Consider the following 19,773-nt stretch of genomic DNA (forward strand, 5'->3'; position numbering starts at 1 on the left):
AAGCTTAATAAATTAGCATTTTTATTTTAATTATGTAAGCGTCTGTTTGTGTGACCATCAGTGTCTGATTTAGTCAGAAGCTTTGGACCCCAGGAGCTGAAGTTACAGGCAGCTGGGAACTGTCTGAAGTGGGAGCTGGGAACAGAGACTGGGTTCTTGCAGAAACAGTACGTGCAATAACCACTGAACCATCTTTTCAGCCTTCTGGAGTAACGACTTCTAAAGGAAAGTATCAGTTCTTATCCATCCCGGTTTTCAACTTTGTAAACACAAGACATGGTCAGGTCACTGTGCAACCCAATGTTCCAGCAGAGAGGCTCCCAGAGCACACCTCTAGGAGGCTGGTGTGGATGACAAGAAACTCAGGCTCACTGCAGTTGCTGTTTCAACTATAGAGAGACTGCACAAGTGGTTCAACAGAATTTACTTGTATATTTTCCATTTTCTATACTATTTGAAGGCATAGGATAGCTTTGTATTAGCTTTCTACAATACTGTGTTTTAAATCTATCCAGTAAACTAAGATGCAGTACAACTTGGATACAACTGAGGAGGTGAGAAGCAACTTGGCAGGCCCTGGTGCTCAACAGTTCCAGAATAAACAGGTAACGCGCAGCTGCATTAAAAGGTAGTTTGCAAATATTCAAGTTACACCAAGATTCCTTCCAAATCTCTGCCTTGCTCAAACCAGCGCAACCGGCCATTGCTAATACTGCGGCACGGCGTTTGGTAAATGGTGATGGTTTTACTTTCTTTTTAATCAAAAGCCTGTGAAGGTGCTGCCACACAGCAGAGAAAGTCAGCTCTGCTTGTGGTGGAGGTGCCAATTGTGAAGTCACAAAAGGTACAGTTTACATGAGAAACGCACATTAACAAGTGGCCCAAATACAGAGCTGGACAGAACCAGACCAGTAAGTCTATAGTTACTCAACTGAACTTACATAAGTACATTCAAAATAAAGCCGGAGATCAGAATTGGTTTTAGAATCAAATTTGCAGACTTTCTTGAGAAAACAGAAGAGTGACCTTCTGCAGTTGGAAATGAGGCTCTCACCTGGCAGAGACTTCGCAGTCCCTCGTGCACAGGTGAGGAAATAAGTGACAAAGTCTCTTGCACTGAAGTTATGTATTTTAACAGCTTTACATGTAATATTCATATATAAAAAACTTTAAGTGCTTTTTCTCCAATTTAAAAATCTAAAGAATTCAAAAATAAGGCATTCAATATTTGAAAAAAGTACAGATTTACAAAATGTGTATATTCTGTCATGAAAACTCCACACCAACATTATACACTTGGAAAAAAATACAAACAGGATATATTACAAATTTATGCAGCAATAACTTAGTTCACACCATGCAATAAAAAGTACATTAATCAAGATACACAAGCTTTTGTAGGTTCTAAACTGAAGGACTTTTTCTTTTTTCTCTGCAGAATCCTTAAAACCCGTGGCACTTAAAACTTGCTAGCCTTTCTACTGGGAGGTAAATTATACACAACAACGATGAAGGATGAACAGACCAGGTGTCTATTATGAATCATTCCAGCTTTGCTCAACAATGGCCGAAACTCTCTTCTCATACTCCCGTTTGTTCTCCTGATAAAGCTGTGCTGCTTGGCTGTTGGCTGGACTGTTTGGATTCGGTTCATCCAGCAGAGACTGGGAGAGAGAGGGAGAGAAGAAAATGCTGTTCAGCTGTGTGCTATAGTAACAGGACTCAGATGAGGACAGAAAATCACACAAAACAGAATCACTTGGAAGTTCCTATGTCATCTTTCGGGTCAGAAAACCTTCAGAAATGGCATGAAGCAGGTTTCTGTTGCTAAAGAACAGAAGCTTCCAAAATAGTTCTCAGTGGCCTTGAGACTTCCCATCTCAAGGAGATTAGCCAAAAGCAGCATTCATTAGCATAGAAGAACCTCCTCACCACTGAAGTAGCAGCTTAACCTGCTTAAACTATAACACCTATAAATACCTTAGAAATTTAATTTCATGTATTTTGTACTGCTAATAATATTTCTCTCTCTTTTTCTCTGTGTAGCCCTGGCCTCCCTCTGCCTCTGCTTTCCTACAACTAGGATTAGAGGTGTGTGCCACCACTGCCCAGCTCCCAGATCCAATACTATCATTTTTTTGTGGTGCTCAGAAGTTGGGCATGCTGGGGAAGTGTTATTACTGTGGTTACTCACATATGTTTAGCAGGGAGGAAATAAAAGTGTAAAGTTCTGAGGTGATCAGAGTGGGAAGGAAAATACAGGGTAATGAGCAAGCTAAGGGTTAACAGTCACTCTTCTGGGGCTGGAGAGATGCCTCAGTGGTTAAGAGCACTGACCCAGCAACCACATGGTGGCTCACAACCATCTGTAATGAGATCTGACCCCCTCTTCTGGAGTGTCTGACGACAGCTACAGTGTACTTACATATAATAAATAAACCTTAAAAAGAAAAAAAAAAACAGAAATAATTCCTAAGTTTAAAAAAAAAATAAAATAAAAACCTCACTCTCCTATGTAGATCGTATCTTAAATACATGAGACATGGGATCAGAAGTGGACTATGACAGGGGTGGGGATTAGAGACACACAGGGATTGGGCAGATAGACAGAGGGAAAGCAGGATAGACAGACAAGTAGTGAGAATCAGATATGAATAAGGTTCAGTGATGTAGCATGATATTCCCCAGAGATGAGTGGAGCAGTAGGCAAAAAGACAAAGACGGACAACACTGAAATGCTTTTTGGTTTTTTTTGCTCTTCTCAAATCAGTACAGCTCTCTCAGCCTCCCTAGACACATAAACCCACAGTTACTGCACCTCTTTCTTGAATGGAACAACACAGGTACAGGGTCTTTGCCTGGCAGTTCCTGGAGGTCCCGATGGTTTTCTAAGCAATCACTTTACTTCTCCCCAAGATACTACGTGGGCACAAGTAGGTCTCACTTGTAAGAATGTGGATGTAAGACAAGAAAGCAGGTTGTGAGTAGGCATGGTGGCACATGCCTGAATCTGCAGCATTTGGGAAGAGACAGTCTTCTGTGGGTCAGCCTGAGCAAAAAGAGGCCTCTGCCCTCCAAAAAGGCGAGCTGGGGTTAGACCTCATATGTCAACTAATAAAGTGTGGAGCAAGCTGGGCGTGGTGGCGCACACCTTTGATCCCAACACTTGGGAGGCAGAGGCAGGTGGATTTCTGAGTTCAAGGCCAGCCTGGTCTACAGAGTGAGTTCCAGGACAGCCAGGACTACACAGAGAAACCCTGCCTCAAAAACAAAAACAAACAAACAAACAAAAAAATAAAGTGTGGAGCAGTCAGGGTGTTGTCCAAGTCATGCATTAATTCCTTGGTGCTGGTTCTAAATAACTGGTTATATCCCAGAGAATATGAAGTTGTGATGCACATGAACTCAATCTTACCTGAATGGAAGTTAAGATGGAAGAGACATCATATGTGGGACTCCATCGATTCTGCAGGATATCTAAACATATGCTACCATCAGCATACACTGCAAAACAACACAGTTAGTTACATGCAACTCTCATGCCACAGTGAGAACTCTTCAGTACACACTAAACTCGGTCTCACAGGGAAGCTTGTTCTGAAAGGAACGTCTGCCTCACTACGCGTGGCATTTTTGGAAGGCTGAGGGAAGTTTTTCTGAAGCCTGCCGTACATTCATTACCACAATTTGGTCCAAGGTTGTAGCTCAGTGGTAGTGTGCCTGCTTCCCATGTGCAGGCCTGGGCTCATTCCCCAGCCCCCAAACCAAAACCACTCCTCCTTTCTCAAGTCTCAGACAGAGATCCTGACAAAGACCCACGTCTAGAGAGGATGCTCAGATTATCATGAACACAGAGATTTACTGTAGGACTTTCACAACTGCATCATCTATGAGGAAAAAAAAGCAAACTCCCTTATGCTCCAGTCTGGTTAAACTATGGCACTCACGTCTGGAGGTGCAGCTTGGTGGTAGAGCAATTAATTATACTCATGGACAAAGTCCTGGGTTCCCAGCATCACAAAAATAGTAAATAACAACGCATTCAAGGAACATTATTTATAGCCATCAAAAATGCCACCTATCTCCTGCGTTTGCCACAAAATTAAGGAGTTTTTGTTTCTATAGACAGGTTCTCACTATTATAGCCCTGGCTGGGCTGAAAGTCACCATGTAGACCAGGCTGGACTTGAACTCACAGAGATTGATTGGCCTGCCTCTACCTGAAAAAACGCTTAAAAATTATCCAGTAGGTTCCATTTGTTGATTTTTTAAAAAAATTATATAAATACCTTCACTTTGACTAAATGAGGACACAGACGTTTGTAAAATTAATGTCAAAATATTTACAGCTAAGACTGATAGCTGGTATTTACCCTTATAATGCGCATCCGATCCCTGAAACGCCTAGCTACACACATGTGGAAGAAAAAGAAAGAATGAAGTCAACACTCAAACCCTTAGGCCAAGGTTACAGACATTGCCGTGGAGTGTGGCTTCGTTCTTTTAGAAGAGTGTCGTGTAGTCCAGGCCTGCTGAGTCTAGCACAGCTCTGAGCTCTAACCCTCCCTCCTGCCTCTCTCTACCTCCAAGAGATCGTGTTGGGATTACAGGCATGTTCCACTTCCGGCAATCTTGCCAAACTGAAAAGCCTCAGAACCAGGATATTCTCCATGGAAAACAGGACTGAGGGAGAAAGAGCGTGGTGTGTGTGAGTGCGAGTGGGAGTGTAAATCCTAGGGTCCCCACGTTCCGTCCCTGTTATACCCCTCTGGGCAATTTTGCCTACCCTCCTGGCCTCACTTCTCTGTGCTAACAGTTAACTTCAGTTCAGACCTTCTGGCCTGAGAGCATAAGTCAGCCACCTCTCATCTTTTCTATAGAATGAAATGGCATACAGGCCAGAAGAAAAAAAAAGCATTTGATAATAATAAAATCTTGAACTAGTGTTGATTTTTTAGATACCAAAAAGAAACTTGCATCTAAATGTCCATCAACTGATCCACAGGTAAACAGAATCCATCCAAATAGTAAAATATTATTCAAGCAGTAGAGACGGAGTACAGCTACAGTTATCTCGATAGACCGACCTAGGGTCTACATAGGTGAAAAGTCAGTCAGGGCAGTGTGCGCTAAGAACCCATTAAAACAAAGTGCCCAGACTATTTGTTGTGTCTCACAAGACAAGAGGAAGCCAGCCACATTCATAGTTTTGCTGTGTCTGTGACTACACCCAAACTCTACTGAGCTGTGTAATTTTAATGTGTTGTACTTTTGTAACATGGTGTAATTGTGTAATGCAGTGCTGGAGCACACCTTCAATCCCAGTACTCAGGAGGCAGATAGAGCTCTGAGTTCATGACCAGCCCTGTCTACAAAGCAAGTCCCAGGACAGCCAGGGCTGCCTTGAAAAATCAACCAACAAACAGGAACTGGCAAGTAGAACGGTGCATACGTTCTATATGTGAGTGTGTCAACCGAGACTGGCCATGTAGCTCAGGTTGTGGAGTGCTGCCTACTGTGCAAATGTCCAGTTTGATTCCTAGCACCACAGATTTTGGGCATGGTGGCACCTGCCCTTAAGCCCCTGCAGCTGATCCTGAGCTCGGTCAGCCTTGGTTCCATCAACCTGAAGGCCAGCCTGGCTCTGAGATCCCATCATTTAGCTGTTTTACTCATTTGAGTGTGCACACATGTGCATGTGTAGATCAGAGGACAACCTGCAGGAATTGGTTCTATCATGGGCATCCTGGAGACCCGACTCAGGCTCTCACACTTAGACCTTTTTACCTACGGAGACATTTTATTTTGTTTTGGGAGATAGGGTCTCAGTCCAGTCTGGCTTTTAAGTAGCTAAGAACAACCTTGAATTCCTGATTACCCACCTCCTGGCTTGAATGCGTGGTTTTTAAAAGCTAAGTTTCAGGTAAAATTTGTGTTCTTTAAGCAAATAAATGTTTATTACTTTTAATTCAGATGTTATTAAATCACTTTAATTCACACATGGAACCCTGTTAAGATTCTAGCAATGAAACTGTAGCTAACACAGGTGTGGAAGCAGTACTTGAAGACCAGCCCTAACTGTAAGAATAAGCTGTGCCCAACGGGAGGAACGAACCCTCCAGCCCTCCCCCACCCTGAACAATCTAGGAGGCTGCGACTTACCATTTGGATGAAACATTTTGGATAAAAACCTAACGGTTGGTGGTTTATTTGGATATTCTTCAGAAAATTCTATTACTAGTTTAAAAGTACCTGAATAGAAAACAAACCAAAGTACAACAAAGACAAGCATTACTTTTAAATGTCTTCATCAAATAATTCTTAAGTCTATATCAAATTTTCCACAACCACACTCGTTAGCCCGAGAACTCTCATTTAGCGTATAAAATACCTAACATACTTCTGTTATAGACTATGAAACAAGCAATGCTGTCAAAAGCTGAGGATAAGCCCTTTCATGGGCTACTGGAGAAAAGTGCTAAGCGGCAACTGTCACATCTGATTAACTGACTGTATGATCTGTGCAGGCAGGTAGGCAGCACAGCTGGGATGTGTGGAGGTCAGTGGTCAATTGTCCTGAAGTTAGTTCTTTCCTCCCACCTTCACCTGAGCTCTAGGAATCAAACTCAGATTGTGAGGGTTGGTGTGGGTGAGCTCCTTCACCCTCTGAGCCATCTCAGCACTCCCAACTGTCAGATTTTTGGAAGGCAACTGGGCCCTAGCTATTAATATTTTAAAAATACACACTCAAAGAACTAGAAAGTTGTTTATAGCTGAAAAGGAGGGCGCCAAAGGCCTCTGAGAGCCACCGACCACCCAGCAAAGGACAGCTCGGGCGCTAACCCTGATGGGAAAGGTAGTTCTATTTTCATTTGAACGCTAAGAACCAGCTATGTACTTCACATCGTCACGTGTCATAGATTTGGAGCACACTCTACTTTGTTACTTTTTGTTGTTGCTATTAGTTGGAAACTTGGGGTTAGAGAGGTTAAAGATGTAAGCTACTGAGTACTAAGTCCTATCTCCTATCTGCATACACATTAATTGAGGAAACAGTTAACAAAGTTAGTCTTGGGGCTGGAGAGATGGCTCAGTGGTTAAGAGCGCCAACTGCTCTTCTGAAGTTCATGAGTTCAAATCCCAGCAACCACATGATGGCTCACAACCATCCGTAATGAGATCTGATGCCCTCTTCTGGGGTGTCTGAAGACAGCTACAGTGTACTTACATATAATAAATAAATAAATCTTTAAAAAAAAACAAACCAAAAAAAAAACCCAAAGTTAGTCTTAACTACTACGCTGAGGATCAAACCACAATGGCCTTATGGAGGTCTTAGGCATATACTCTTTGCTGACCTACACCTCCAGTCCTTATGTGTTTCAAGTCTACTTTCTCATTTTTGCAATTATAAAAACAGCTGGGCCGGGCAGTGGTGGTGCACGCCTTTAATCCCAGCACTTGGGAGGCAGAGGCAGGTGGATTTCCGAGTTCGAGGCCAGGCTGGTCTACAGAGTGAGTTCCAGGACAGCCAGGGCTATACAGAGAAACCCTGTCTCGAAAAAACCAAAAAACCAAACCAAAACAAACCAAAACAAACCAAAAAACAAAAAAACCAACAACAAAAAAACACAGCTGGACTAAATTAAAAAAAATAAATATATAAAAATCCAACAGCTGGACTATACAGTTTCAAGAAAGCATGTGAGGTAGCTGAGCTTTTTGCTCTAAGGACCACTCAGCAGAGAGGCACAGAGAATAGCATAGACTGTGATTAACTCACCATGGCAACAGCCACAAGAACGCCAAGAACCAGATAGAACCAAGCAGCAGCAAAGTACAAAACAATGTCGTGGCCCAAATATTACCACTTTCTGATTTCCAAAACATTAATTTTTAAAAATAGCATTTAATTAAAATAATGGTTGCAAAAAATCTCTGAGATTCACATAGCTGAGATTTACTGGCCCTTGTGTTTCTGTACAGACTGCTTCCAATAACCTACTGGAACTTGTACCAGAAATCGTTAACTTGACAGCTGGGGACATAGCTCAGTTATAGAACACTTGCATAGCAAGCAGATAAAAAGCCTGGGGTGGGATGCATAAGAAATATTGTAACCCCAGCTACTCAGGCAGCTAAGACAAGATGTCAAGTTCCAGGCCAACCTGGCAATTCTGCAGGACCTTGTCTCAAAATAAAGTAAAACGGGCTGGGAGCTAAGCGGAGAGCCCTGGCCTGCACACCTGGGGTCATTCTCCAGCTGCCAAAACAGAGGCCCTGGGAAAATCCTCCAAGAAGCAATTGAGCCTTATAACATATTAACCTACCTAAATCATTTACTTTTTTTTTTTTTTTTTTTTTTTTTTTTTTTTTTTTTTTTTTTTTTTTTTTTTTTTTTTTTTTTTTTTTTTTTTGGTTTTTCGAGACAAGGTTTCTCTGTAGCCCTGGCTGTCCTCGAACTCAGAAATCCGCCTGCCTCTGCCTCCCAAGTGCTAGGATTAAAGGCGTGGGCTGCCACGCCTGGCTTAAATAATATACTTAAGAGAAATACTAAATAACATACTTAAAGACTTGCTAGTGACAAGCACACTACTATTCTGCATTTGTACAGTTCTCCTTCATGTTTGGTTTAAAGACGACAGCTGGGTTCTCTTATCTACATGCAATCTGTTACAATATGTTGTTTAGTTGACATACAGTACATGGAGAAAATATGGCCTCACACAATATGTAACTGAAAAGGATTTTCACAGCCCTTTCAGATAACTAGACAGGTCTGATATTGCACAAGTTGGTTTTTGTTTGTTTGTTTGTTTGTTTGTTGTAATGGAGCATGGGGGGGGGGAGAATCCAAAAAACAAAAAACCACCTCTCTACTCAATTACAAGTTTAATGTAATTTAAAAATATATACAGAAATAAAAATCATGTAAAGTACAGCAGAATTAAACTGCTATACTAAAAGTTTTGTCTTTGTTTTTTTTGGACAATCTACAGACAGACCCAAGGGCATGGCAGGCACGCACTCCCCCAGTAACCCAGCTCCTGCTCCAGGCCTGCCAGCTCCACCCACTCTGCTGTGGAAGTACCACTGAGGTCCTTCATCACGCACAGTATTAAGGAGCAGTCCAATGTAATGACGAGCAATTTCAACTATCACCAAGTCCTTGTAACATGCAAAGAACACAGCCACTGTTGTTAGCACAGTGTGGGCCACAGTCTCAGCTCGTCCTTAGATGCTCAATTCCTTAGGTACAGATCTAGCTTAGTTAGGCTGCTTTTGTATCAGCAATGCAAAGGTCAACACAGCACTGTTAAAGATGATCACAGGTCTCCTGAATGGAGGACTCAAGACATCTTGAAGAGTTTGGGAATGGACAACTGAGAAGTCCTGACATAGTTAAAGAAGTGTGCCACAATCATTCAGTAGCTCCTGGGATTCCTCATGCCTACTCAGAAATAAGTGAGAGACCGTGTGGTATGCATCCCTACACGTGCATACATGTTTAGTGAGAAAGAGCATAGTCCTAGCATTTGGAAGGCAGAGGCAGGAGGATCTGTGAGTCTAGACCTACAGAAGAGGCTACAGTGAGATCCAGCTCACATGTACAGGTGCTAGGTTATTCGACAGCATCTCTGTCTAAGACCGACATCTAGACCAGCATTCTCATTCTTCAACAGGTACTTAATATCCTAGCGTCCAAGAACGGCACCACTCACTTCTCAGGTTTGCAGGTGGTTCTCTCACAAATAGTTCATAGTAACTATTCTTTTTTTTTCTTTCTTTCCTTTTTTTGGGGGGTTTTTCGAGACAGGGTTTCTCTGTATAGCCCTGGCTGTCCTGGAACTCACTTTGCAGACCAGGATGGCCTTGAACTCAGAAATCCGCCTGCCTCTGCCTCTCGAGTGCCAGGATTAAAGGCGTGCGCCACCATGCCCGGCCATAGTGACTGTTCTTGTCAAACATGCTGAACAGATGAATTCTGAAGTCATTCTGATAATTACAGCAAAGCTATTTAATTTTTTTTAAATCCACTATAATCAGGGAAAATCTTTCAGTACCTGCTTAAAGTCAATTTAATAAACTTAATTGTGATTACAGATTAGAATCATTCTCCCATTTTCCTGGCTCCTGTTAGACCCAAATTGAGATGCAAATGACTGCACAATGTTTCTGGGTGCTAAATGCTGAGTAGTGAAGCTACTGGTAACTATGAATTCAGGACTCAGGGATGCCTGGCTGTGGAGTGCTTCCCTAGAACATACCAAGCTCTGGATTAAATCCCTAGTACTAGGGAAAAAAAGAAATGAAAATTTTTTACAACACCCTTATCAATGCAGACAAGAAAGCAAGGAAACAGTTACCCACTTGGTAGCAGTACCCAAGGAGCACCCTCTATTAGGCTGCCCAAACATCAACTATTTTGTAACACAGACCACTTAGACCTACAGCTCTATAGGTAACCCATGTCACACGGAAAACTGGTGAAAGGTGACCAAGGTGATGTGCAAAAAAAAAAAAGATCCCCATGAGCTCTAACTTTTCATTTGCTTGCTTAGTATACCAATAGCTTATTAAGAGTAGAGCCTGTCTTCAACTACTGTTAAGAGTCTCTGACCAAAGGGCACCCTTTTAATATGTAGATAATAAGAATTACTTACCATCTTCAAAGGGTGTCCCTTCTGGTCTGAAAACAAAAAGATCTCTGATTAAAATTAGTTTTTTACTCTTCTTTCTCTGTCTTCGGGGAGGGAAGGATAATTTGGGAACTAGGAGGACAGCACTCACCCTGCTCCTGAAAGCTGCATAAACTTTACCTGTCAGACTGCCACAGCCTTGGCAGCACAAAGGACTCTCAATGCTCAAGTTCTTTTTGAAAGGAAACTTGTCTATGATTTTGTTGCAAAAGAATACAGTACAGCTGAGTGTGGCGGCACACACCCAAATAAAGGTATGTGCCTTTATTCCCAGCACTGGGAAGATATCTTGAGTTTGAGGCCAACCTGGGCTACAGTGTGAGTTCCAGGACAGCCAGAGGCTACACAGAGAAACCCTGTTTTCAAAACCAAAACCAACCAACAAACAAAAACCCAAGAGTCTACAAGTGAACCTGGTACCACACACTTGTATTCCCAGATACTCAGATACACAGTCTTAGGCCAGCCTGACTAACTTGGCAAGGCCATCTCAAACTAAGATTTTAAAAAGGATGGTATAACACATACAGAGGAAAAAAAAAAAGCAGGGGATGCGGGTCTCCCAGCCCAGGCTTGCCCAACCATGCAGCAATCGTCCTGCCTCAGACTTCTGAGTGCTAGGATTTATTAAGGATAAGTCAGTATACCTATTTTGATTTTCTTGAGATAAGGTCTTACTAAATGAATAGCCCAGGTTGGCTTCTACATTGTGATCCTTCTGCCTCAGCCCTCCAGGGGCTATGCTTACAGATGACTGCTGACCAGGACTTCAGGAATGTTAGGCAAGCACTCCACCACTGAGCTAGCTACATTCCTAGTACCCCACTAGTTATCCACTAGTTAAGTGTAGATCCCCCACTAGTTATATACTAGTTAAATGTAGATCCTTGTAAGACAGCTTACTGATGAAGAGTATTTGAAAAAACCTCTTACAGGAGTTTGATTTCCAGCACCCATGTCAGGGAGCTTACAACTTCAGGATATCAGACACTGCCTCTGGCTTCCAATGGGCACCTGCTGTCTTATACACATATCCTTCAAACCCTAGTTTTTAATCAATTACCTGGGTTGACTGTAAAATCATACCATACCATAACTAGCTGTAGTGGTAAATTCCCATAATCCCATAGATAGACAAACACACATAATCAAAATTTTTTTACATTTTAAATCAAAAAGGATGTGCAGGGCTAGCAAGACAGTTTAGCAGGTAGAACTACTCGCCATACTATCTCTTGAACACATGATGGAGGGCGAGAAATGACTACACAATTGTCATATTACTTCTACACTGAGTGTTATGGGTTACAGAAACCTACTCAGTCAGTCAGCTAGCATACAGGTGTGCACACTTGCACACAAATAATAAGCACAAATAATAAACAAGAAATTAAAAAGATATTATATGGTAGCCTATGCCTGTGTTCCCAGCACTGAGGATGTTGAAGCAAGAAGATCCCAAGTCTGAGAAGTGCATGGAGATCTTTTTGTTGTTTTTTTGTGAGACAGGACCTCAGCAGGCAGCCTAGACCTTAGCCTCTAAGTGCTGGATCAAAGGGTTGAACCCCACCCTGTCAAGAGTCTATCTCAATAGAATCTCAAAGGTGCTAGAAGTGCAGCCCAGTGATGGATGGGGCATTTGCCTACAGGGTGTTTCAACCTCAGTATTACCCAAAGTCATCCAGCAGCTTCTCGAGGGGCTGTGCATATGTGATTTTTAGCTAAAATTCTTGTCACAGCAAAGTTTTTGGTCCTTTTGGTTCCAAGTGTCCTTACAGCTCCAACAGTAGGGGCATAAACACTTGCACGGCACATTTTGTATGAGGTGGTTTACCTGATCTCCTTCATTAGCCCATTTAATTTCCAGCATTTACTTATTAGTGTGGGGATCAAGCCCTGGGCCATATGCATAGCAGGCAAGCAGTCTACCACTCAGCTTCACTCAAAGCCTTCACACCCTAGGATCAGTTACCTCGAGTAACCATAAAACCATACCACAGTGTCATACGCCCACAATCCCAGCTACTCCAGAGGGCCTAAAGCAAGAGGATCACTTCAGCCCAGTTCAAAATCACCCTGAGCAACACTGCAACACACCTTGGCTCAAGGGAAAGAAGCCAAATTAAACATAACAGCAAGCAGACCAATTTTATATAAGTGCCCCAGACTCAACAAAATGTTTCAAGAGCTGGGTATACAGCTTAGGGATGGGAGCACAATTAGCACAGGAGGCCCAGGGTTCTCAAAAGATGTGTCCCCGCCCCACACAAGTGAGTTTCAGAATCAGCCTCAGCCTCTCTCCCCAGTGCTTATCGACTTACCTTTTCTGAGCAATCCCTAGCTCAACTCACCCAAATATAACTGCGTTCCACTGCATGATGTTGTTTTCAGACGGGGCGCCACTGACCCCCACAGGTGGGTCCTCTTGCAATCTGCAAGTCCAGAGTAGTCATTCTCAGAGTCGAACATAGGCCGGTGAGGTCAGACCCTACTGGAGCTACTCTGACAGATTGGCTAGACTGACTTGTTATAGTTGGAGCTGAAATGAGCTACGATCTAAATGAATCAACCAGGTTAATATACCTATTAATACTACCAGATCTCTAAGTCCTTCTTCAAACAGCAAAATTTAAGATATGGTCTCTTGAGGAACTTGTTTTCAGAGTGCCCTCTTGACCCACGCAAAGTTTACAATTTTAGCAATGAAAAATACTTTTAGATAACCTGCAACTACCAGGTGGTAGTGGTTGTCCACACCTTTAGACCCAGCACTTGGGACGTAGGTGAGTGAGTTGGAGGCCAGCCTGGTCTACAGAGCGAGTTCCAAAACAGCCAGGGCTACACAAAAAAACCCTGTCTCAAAAACCAAAAACCACAACAAAAACTTACAATTTTCGTACCTTAATCATGGAAGGATCTCCAGTCCTAACTACAGACACTACACAACACAAAAATGTACTAATGACTAAAAAAAAAAAAAAAAAAATACTCCATTTAACTAGAAAGCAAGTTTCACTTCATGGCCTGTGCTTCAAACAGTGCCTTTCTAAAGTAGTCAGAAGCGCCAGCTAGCTTTCCCAGCAGTCTCCATTTTAAAAACTCTGCTCTCAGGCCAAATATACCTCAGGCCTCCATACAATGCTTTCAACAGACATCATCAGCAATTTCACGTAACCTCAAGATCCTTGGGAAACCACCAAAGGCACCTTGTATTCAACTGGGAATCGAGTACAGAAATTGCAAAAATGAACGAGAGATAAATAATAATAGATGATGTATTATCCATAATGGAACGTTTTATTTGTGTATCAGTTACAGAGCTAATCAAATATAGTGACTTCAAGCATTGGGTGACTTTTGCACCAAAAAGGACATCTCTTTGTCTGGCACATCATTAAAAAAAAAACAAAACAAAAAAACAAAACAAAAAAACAAAAAAAAAAAAACCAGCCAGGCAGTAGTGGCGCACGCCTTTAATTCCAGCATTTAGGAGGCAGAGGCAGGCGGATTTCTGAGTTCAAGCTAGCCTGGTCTATAGAGTGAGCTCCAGGACAGCCAGGGCTACACAGAGAAAGAAACCCTATCTTGGAAAAACAAAACAAAACAAAACAAAAAAAAAACAAGCAAGCAAGCAAACAACAAAAACCTGTCCATCACACAAAGTATGTTGTGATTTTTAAGTGGACACTTGGCAAACTGGTCAACCTCAAGCAGATTAGGTCACTAACAGGACTGAGAGGGACGAATTTACTGCTTCATTCCTCAATTGTGTGGCTAAAATCAGCAACGAATTAAATGATGAAGTTGTCCAGGTCCCAAGACAACAGCTTCCAAATGCCTCATAAAGGGTTTTCTCTCTCTCTCTCTCTCTCTCTCTCTCTCATAAAGGGCTTTATAATGGCAAAGTTGAGCAGTTGCTTCCTGAGAGGCAAATCTAAGTTTTTATATTACAGATTTGTCTCAATCACAGTGGGTCTGCCCAGAAAGAAAACTAGTATCTAGTCTACTGTTTCTGCACTTGTACGTTTCCAAGGAGAGGTAAACAACTGGGAGAGGTCATCTTCTTCCTTCAAGCCCCACATTTCCTATAAACCCCTATTTTCCAAAAGGAGGCCCAGGTGGAGTATCAGATTAGCTCCAGTCTGACGGAAGGCATTTTTCCAGGCTGGGGAGGCTATAGATAGGCTTTTATTCCGGGGCCAGATCTCAGTTCCAGAAGGCACTGGCAGCCCGAGTGGCTAGCTCCAGGCCCAGGTTTCCCGAGCCAGTTCTCAAGGTCCTTCCAGGTGGGCGGGGGCAGATCGGGTTTCGGGGGATGGGCTAACCACCTCCGGACCTCGCGCAGCAGACCCCACCCTCACCACTGCAGAAAGGGAGAGATTTGGGGCACTATTCACCCCAATCTCTCGCTACCAACAGGAGATCACGGGGCCCTGTAACAAAGCTGGACTGGTCCGCCAGGCGAGGCCGGAGCCTCAGGAGCAGCTCACTCGCACCACCTGGGGAGGGGACGCCGCAGGGTGCAGAGGCGGGAGGTGAAGCGTCTGCATCTGCCCTAGGTGGGCCTCTGGGACACCTAGGCCCAGCGATAGCCACCTTCCTACTTTTGGGGGGGAAGGGCAGGAGGCTGTAGTACCGACCATCTTTACTCCAGACAGAGGGAGGTATGAAGCGAGGGAGTAAGAGCCACCGGGAAACCGGGACTGCCGTGGGTCCCGCAGGCCCACTGCCCGCCTCCTCAGGGTCACCAGGGGGAAGATATCCGGAATCCCCGCCCTACAGTCCATGGCTTCGGGAAGAGGCCGTCATATTGGGCTAAGACGAGGGCCCTTACCGCTTGAAATCCCGCATGAGCCTCCTACGGGCCGGGGTCGACATGCTCCGCAGCTGCCCCGCGGTCAGTCTGAAAGAAAAGAGTCCCGTTCAGCCCCCCCACCCCCCGGCGCAGCGGCCGAATCACTGTGGGTCGCCGCCGCCACCGAGACTGCACAAACAACCCTGCAATGACGTCTCCCTCCGCCGCCTCCAGATCCCTCCGCCCTCCGCCAGTACCACGGCGGGAGGGGGGAGAGGGGGCGGGGCGAGCGGGCGCGCGCGGCGCACCGGAGGGGCAGAAGGCGGCCTTCCGGGCTTGTTGCTCGCGGGCAACTACGGAGGGTCCGCTCCGTGCTCACGCTGAACACGGCCCGGCCCAACGCCCACGGAGCCCACCCGCTACCTCGCCTCGCTCCCCCCGTCGCTAGTTTCAAGTTCGGCCGGACGCGGAGAGAGTGGTGCATCCGGAGCCTGAGATTTCGGGGGAGAGGAGGTGGGGGTGACGTCAGGTCACGTGACCGCCAGCGCCGCTGTCAACAATCCACCCCTGAGGGGGAGGGAGCGAAGTATCTAGAACCACGTGTGCCTGTGACGCCATCAGAGCAGGTCACGTGACGGCCTATCCTGGCTCTGGTTTCAGGTCTAACAAAGCAGGTCCTTGAGTTTAAGGAGTTGACACCTCTAGTCATACATTATTCTTTTGGTCCCAAAGTACTGGGGCTTTGCATAAGGAGACATTGTGGAAGGAGCCGCTTGCGTTCTGAGTCTTTTAAAACGGAACAACAAAAAAAAAAATCTGGACTTAATTCTGTGTTTCAAGTGGCTTAGCAACTCTGGTACGTGGGACAGGTACTGAAAGTGTGGCAAAGCCTTGTAATGAACGGCTTTGAATGCTACGGTCGGTGCAAATGAGATGGGATTAAGGGTATTTGCATCAATAGCCTGTTCCTGTTAATGGAATTTCCATACTTAGAATCTATACAGAAATGAGAGTGGAATAGATTGCCCAAACCTTAAAGACTCCATCTATGGAGTCTTTGAATTGGAATCTGTGAATTTGCCTGCGGTGGGGTACAATTGTGTTTTTCAAGAAGTGAGTGGGTGTGATTTTAGAGCATATCAATTCTGCTGGTTGTCAAAGAAACCTACAAAAATGATTCAGATCAGGGGAGAGATCGTGCAGACATGGGTGGGAGTTATAGCTCGACTCTGAGGTAACTCATGACAAGCTTTATACAATAGCAAAGAGGGGCCAAATGGACCAGAAGTGCGGTGGCGGGGATGATTCATAGCCGATTCCGAAGCATTGACCACCATAGCCACCACAGCCCCCAGCAGGCTTCTGGAATTGCCGTGCTCAGCTTCTAGCCCTGTATTGGGGATTTGTTAGTTCTAGGGACCGGAACAGTGTAGTAGATGCGGAATTCTTTAACTCAAGAAGGGGGAAGAGCATGAGACGCCACTGCTCCACTCCTTCGCATGGTTCCATGAAACCAGGAAGGGTTAACCTTTTCCACTGTCCTTATCCCTCCTTCTTTCAAACAATTCTCTTGATTTAAAATGACCTTGAGAACCCAGCGTCTCGGTGCATCCTGCTAATCCCACCATTCGGAGAGTGGAAAGAATCAGGAGTGTAAGGCTAGCCTCAGTGAAGCTGGATGGTAGCCACCCTAGGCAGCCTGAGAGTCTCACCCTTCCCCGCCAAAAAGTAACCTTGAGGATTGTCAGGTATGTCTAACTCATGCTAGTCGCTGCTGTGTCCTCACAATGTGACTAAGCTAAAGTTAAATATTCTTACCTTTACGTTTCTTCTCTTTGAGTTATTCCGTAGAACCCCAGGGCTTTAGGTAGCCCTGTAAAATGTTATTGAGAAGGATGCAGCACACAAGCACAACTCCAGCACTGGGTAGGCAGGGACTAGAGGTCTGCAAATACCACCGCACCTAGAACTGGGAGAGACCTTGTCTTGGGGGAAAACGGGCTCTTTAAATCCCCTAGGCCGGTACAAGTGCCTGGGCTTTTTTTCTTCCCGTCCAGCCATACCTATCTTGAATCTTCCTCAAGATCAAGAAATACATAGAGTGAAATGGCAGACTCTTTTTTTTTTTAATCTCATTCTGTTGCTTATCTAGCAATTTATTACTTTTTAAAATGGACGGGATAGTTTTTTTTATATCCAAAATGAAATGTTTTGATGAATTGAATGCTTCCCAAAAATATAGAGGGTAGAATGTTAACAAAATCCACACAATTTCATGGCCAGGTGGCTTGCTGTAAACCTACAACCTCAGTCTTAGAACTGTAATTTCACTTTTTAAAACAGGGTAACTTGCTATGTAGACCAGGCTGGCCTCAATCTCACATAGTTCTGACTTCCTCTCTCCTGAGCCCTGGGATTGGGAGTTAGTTTGTGATGACAGGGGCTCACTAATTCATGCTTTGCTCCTTGCAAATATTTAGTTCATAACAAATCTTAAGTAAACATATAGCAGGTCTCACAACATTCTTATTTATAGGGAAAAGAAAAATCCAAGCCAAGTGCCCAGCCCTCCTAACTCTCAACCTCCAAAGCCAGGCTCTAGCAGTTAGTAGCAAAATTGCAAAAATGGAAATGCGTCTAAACTGTTTTTGTCTGTTTTGTGTTTTTTGTTTTGTTTTTTGAGACAGGGTTTCTCTGTGTAGCCCTGGCCGTCCTGGAACTCACTCTGTAGATCAGGCTGGCCTTGAACTCAGAAATTCACCTGCCTCTGCCTCCCAAGTGCTGGGATTAAAGGTGTGAGCTACCATGCCCGGCTGTTTTTTGTTTGTTTGTTTGTTTGTTTGTTTTTTAAGATTTATTTTCTTTGTACAAATACACTGTAGTTGTCTTCAGACACACCAGAAGAGGGCATCAGATCTCATTATAGATGGTTGTGAGCCACCATGTGGTTGCTGGGAACTGAACTCAGGACCTCTGCAGTAGTAGTCATAAACCTAACCGCTGAGCCATCTCTCCAGCTCTAAACTGTTTTTTGTTTTTTGGTTTTTTTTCGAGAGAGGGTTTCTCTGTATAGCCCTGGCAGTCCTGGAACTCACTTTGTAGACCAGGCTGGCCTCGAACTCAGAAATCCACCTGCCTCTGCCTTCCAAGTGCTGAGATTAAAGGCTTGCGCCGGCCTGGCTTTGTTTTTGTTTTTTTTAAAAAGCAGACTAGTTTCTTTTTTACACTACTCAGCACACTCCTTGTGCACATTCATTTGTGTGTATAGGTCACAAGACAACTTGGAGGATTGGTTCTTTCCACCACGTAGGTCCAAGAAATTGAACTCTACTCTTTGGGCTTCATAGCCTTTTCCTACTGAGCTATCTCGTTGACCTACTTTTGCTATTACAGTTAAATCAAGATCTCTAAAAATGGAGCCCTTTTAAAAGCTCTGCGGGCTATTTAAAAGTACATCCCTAGGCGTCCTTGTAGTTACTCAGTCTGTGGCAGAGTCCGGTGAATTATTTTGTTTTCCTAAAAAGTTTTGCGTTTCACACGTCATGAGAAAACTTTAAAAGTACTGCTAGGGCTGGGTATGATGGCACTCAGCACAGCACTCTAAGCAGGCAGATACTTGGGAGTTTGAGGCCAGCCTGGAGGTATATATTGTGAGTCCCAGGCCACCCGGAGCTATATAGTAGCCCTTGTTTCAAAACAAACAAAAAGGGATTACTAGTAGGTAGAAAGCAGTAGTAATTGGGAAACTGAAAATGTGTACAGAATTAGTGTTAGAAATAAGTCAGGGGAGTAGTGAACGCTGAGTATGTGGCTTACTACCGAGCTAAGCCCTCTACCCAAAAACCACCTTGTCCCCGGTTTAAGGATTATGCCGACTTTGAGGTCGAAATCGGTTGCATGGAATAGTAACGAATCACTGGGCAAACTGTAGCCCCATAAGTGTTCCTTAGATCCAATTATCTCCGTCAGCCTCCTAGAACCGGGCACAAGTAAGGGACCAGCAACCACCCAGGTGACAAAACGCTCTCTTGCCGGGCGAAAGCCTCCAGGCGTTCATTCTGCTATAAAATGCCCCGCTCTCCCTCATTTCTCCACCCGCCCCCCCCCCCCCCCCCCCCCCCCACCACGCGGGCCTCCTACGTCCCCCCCCGCTCTCCCTCGTCCCCTCTGGTCCATTTTCTGTTTCGTGTCACTTTCCCTTCCGGGTCAGGACCCCAGCAATTTCCAGTCTTGCGTACTGTGCTCCGAACGCCGCAGGGCCCCGCCCTCACCCCGTTG

General features: G+C 44.4%; 2 protein-coding genes across 4 annotated transcripts in view; one reads left to right on the forward strand and one right to left on the reverse strand.

The window, feature by feature from the left end:
- Positions 1 to 407: 407 nt before the first annotated feature.
- Positions 408 to 16,022, reverse strand: Ube2b (ubiquitin conjugating enzyme E2 B). The gene is made up of 7 exons (XM_021178030.2): positions 15,919 to 16,022; positions 15,535 to 15,603; positions 13,052 to 13,132; positions 10,665 to 10,690; positions 6,163 to 6,252; positions 3,416 to 3,504; positions 408 to 1,664 (listed from the first exon to the last, which is right to left on the reverse strand). Exons 2-7 carry the CDS (start codon positions 15,576 to 15,578, stop codon positions 1,536 to 1,538), a joined length of 459 nt encoding a protein of 152 aa, XP_021033689.1. The 5' UTR covers positions 15,579 to 15,603; positions 15,919 to 16,022; the 3' UTR covers positions 408 to 1,535.
- Cdkl3 (cyclin dependent kinase like 3) overlaps positions 15,972 to 19,773 on the forward strand; it is an 85,020-nt gene continuing 81,218 nt past the window's right edge. Inside the window, exon 1 of one of the 3 annotated variants that reach the window (XM_021178019.2) lies at positions 15,972 to 16,008. The gene's annotated coding sequence lies outside the window, so the exon portion shown is untranslated. Of the gene's footprint in view, positions 16,009 to 16,163; positions 16,352 to 17,234; positions 17,244 to 19,773 lie in introns of those variants that run through there. The other 2 variants (XM_021178017.2, XM_021178020.1) reach the window with 2 other exon arrangements.

The sequence above is a fragment of the Mus caroli genome, chromosome 11, assembly GCF_900094665.2.
Source record: "Mus caroli chromosome 11, CAROLI_EIJ_v1.1, whole genome shotgun sequence".
In the NCBI taxonomy this organism is placed as follows: Eukaryota; Metazoa; Chordata; class Mammalia; order Rodentia; family Muridae; genus Mus; species Mus caroli.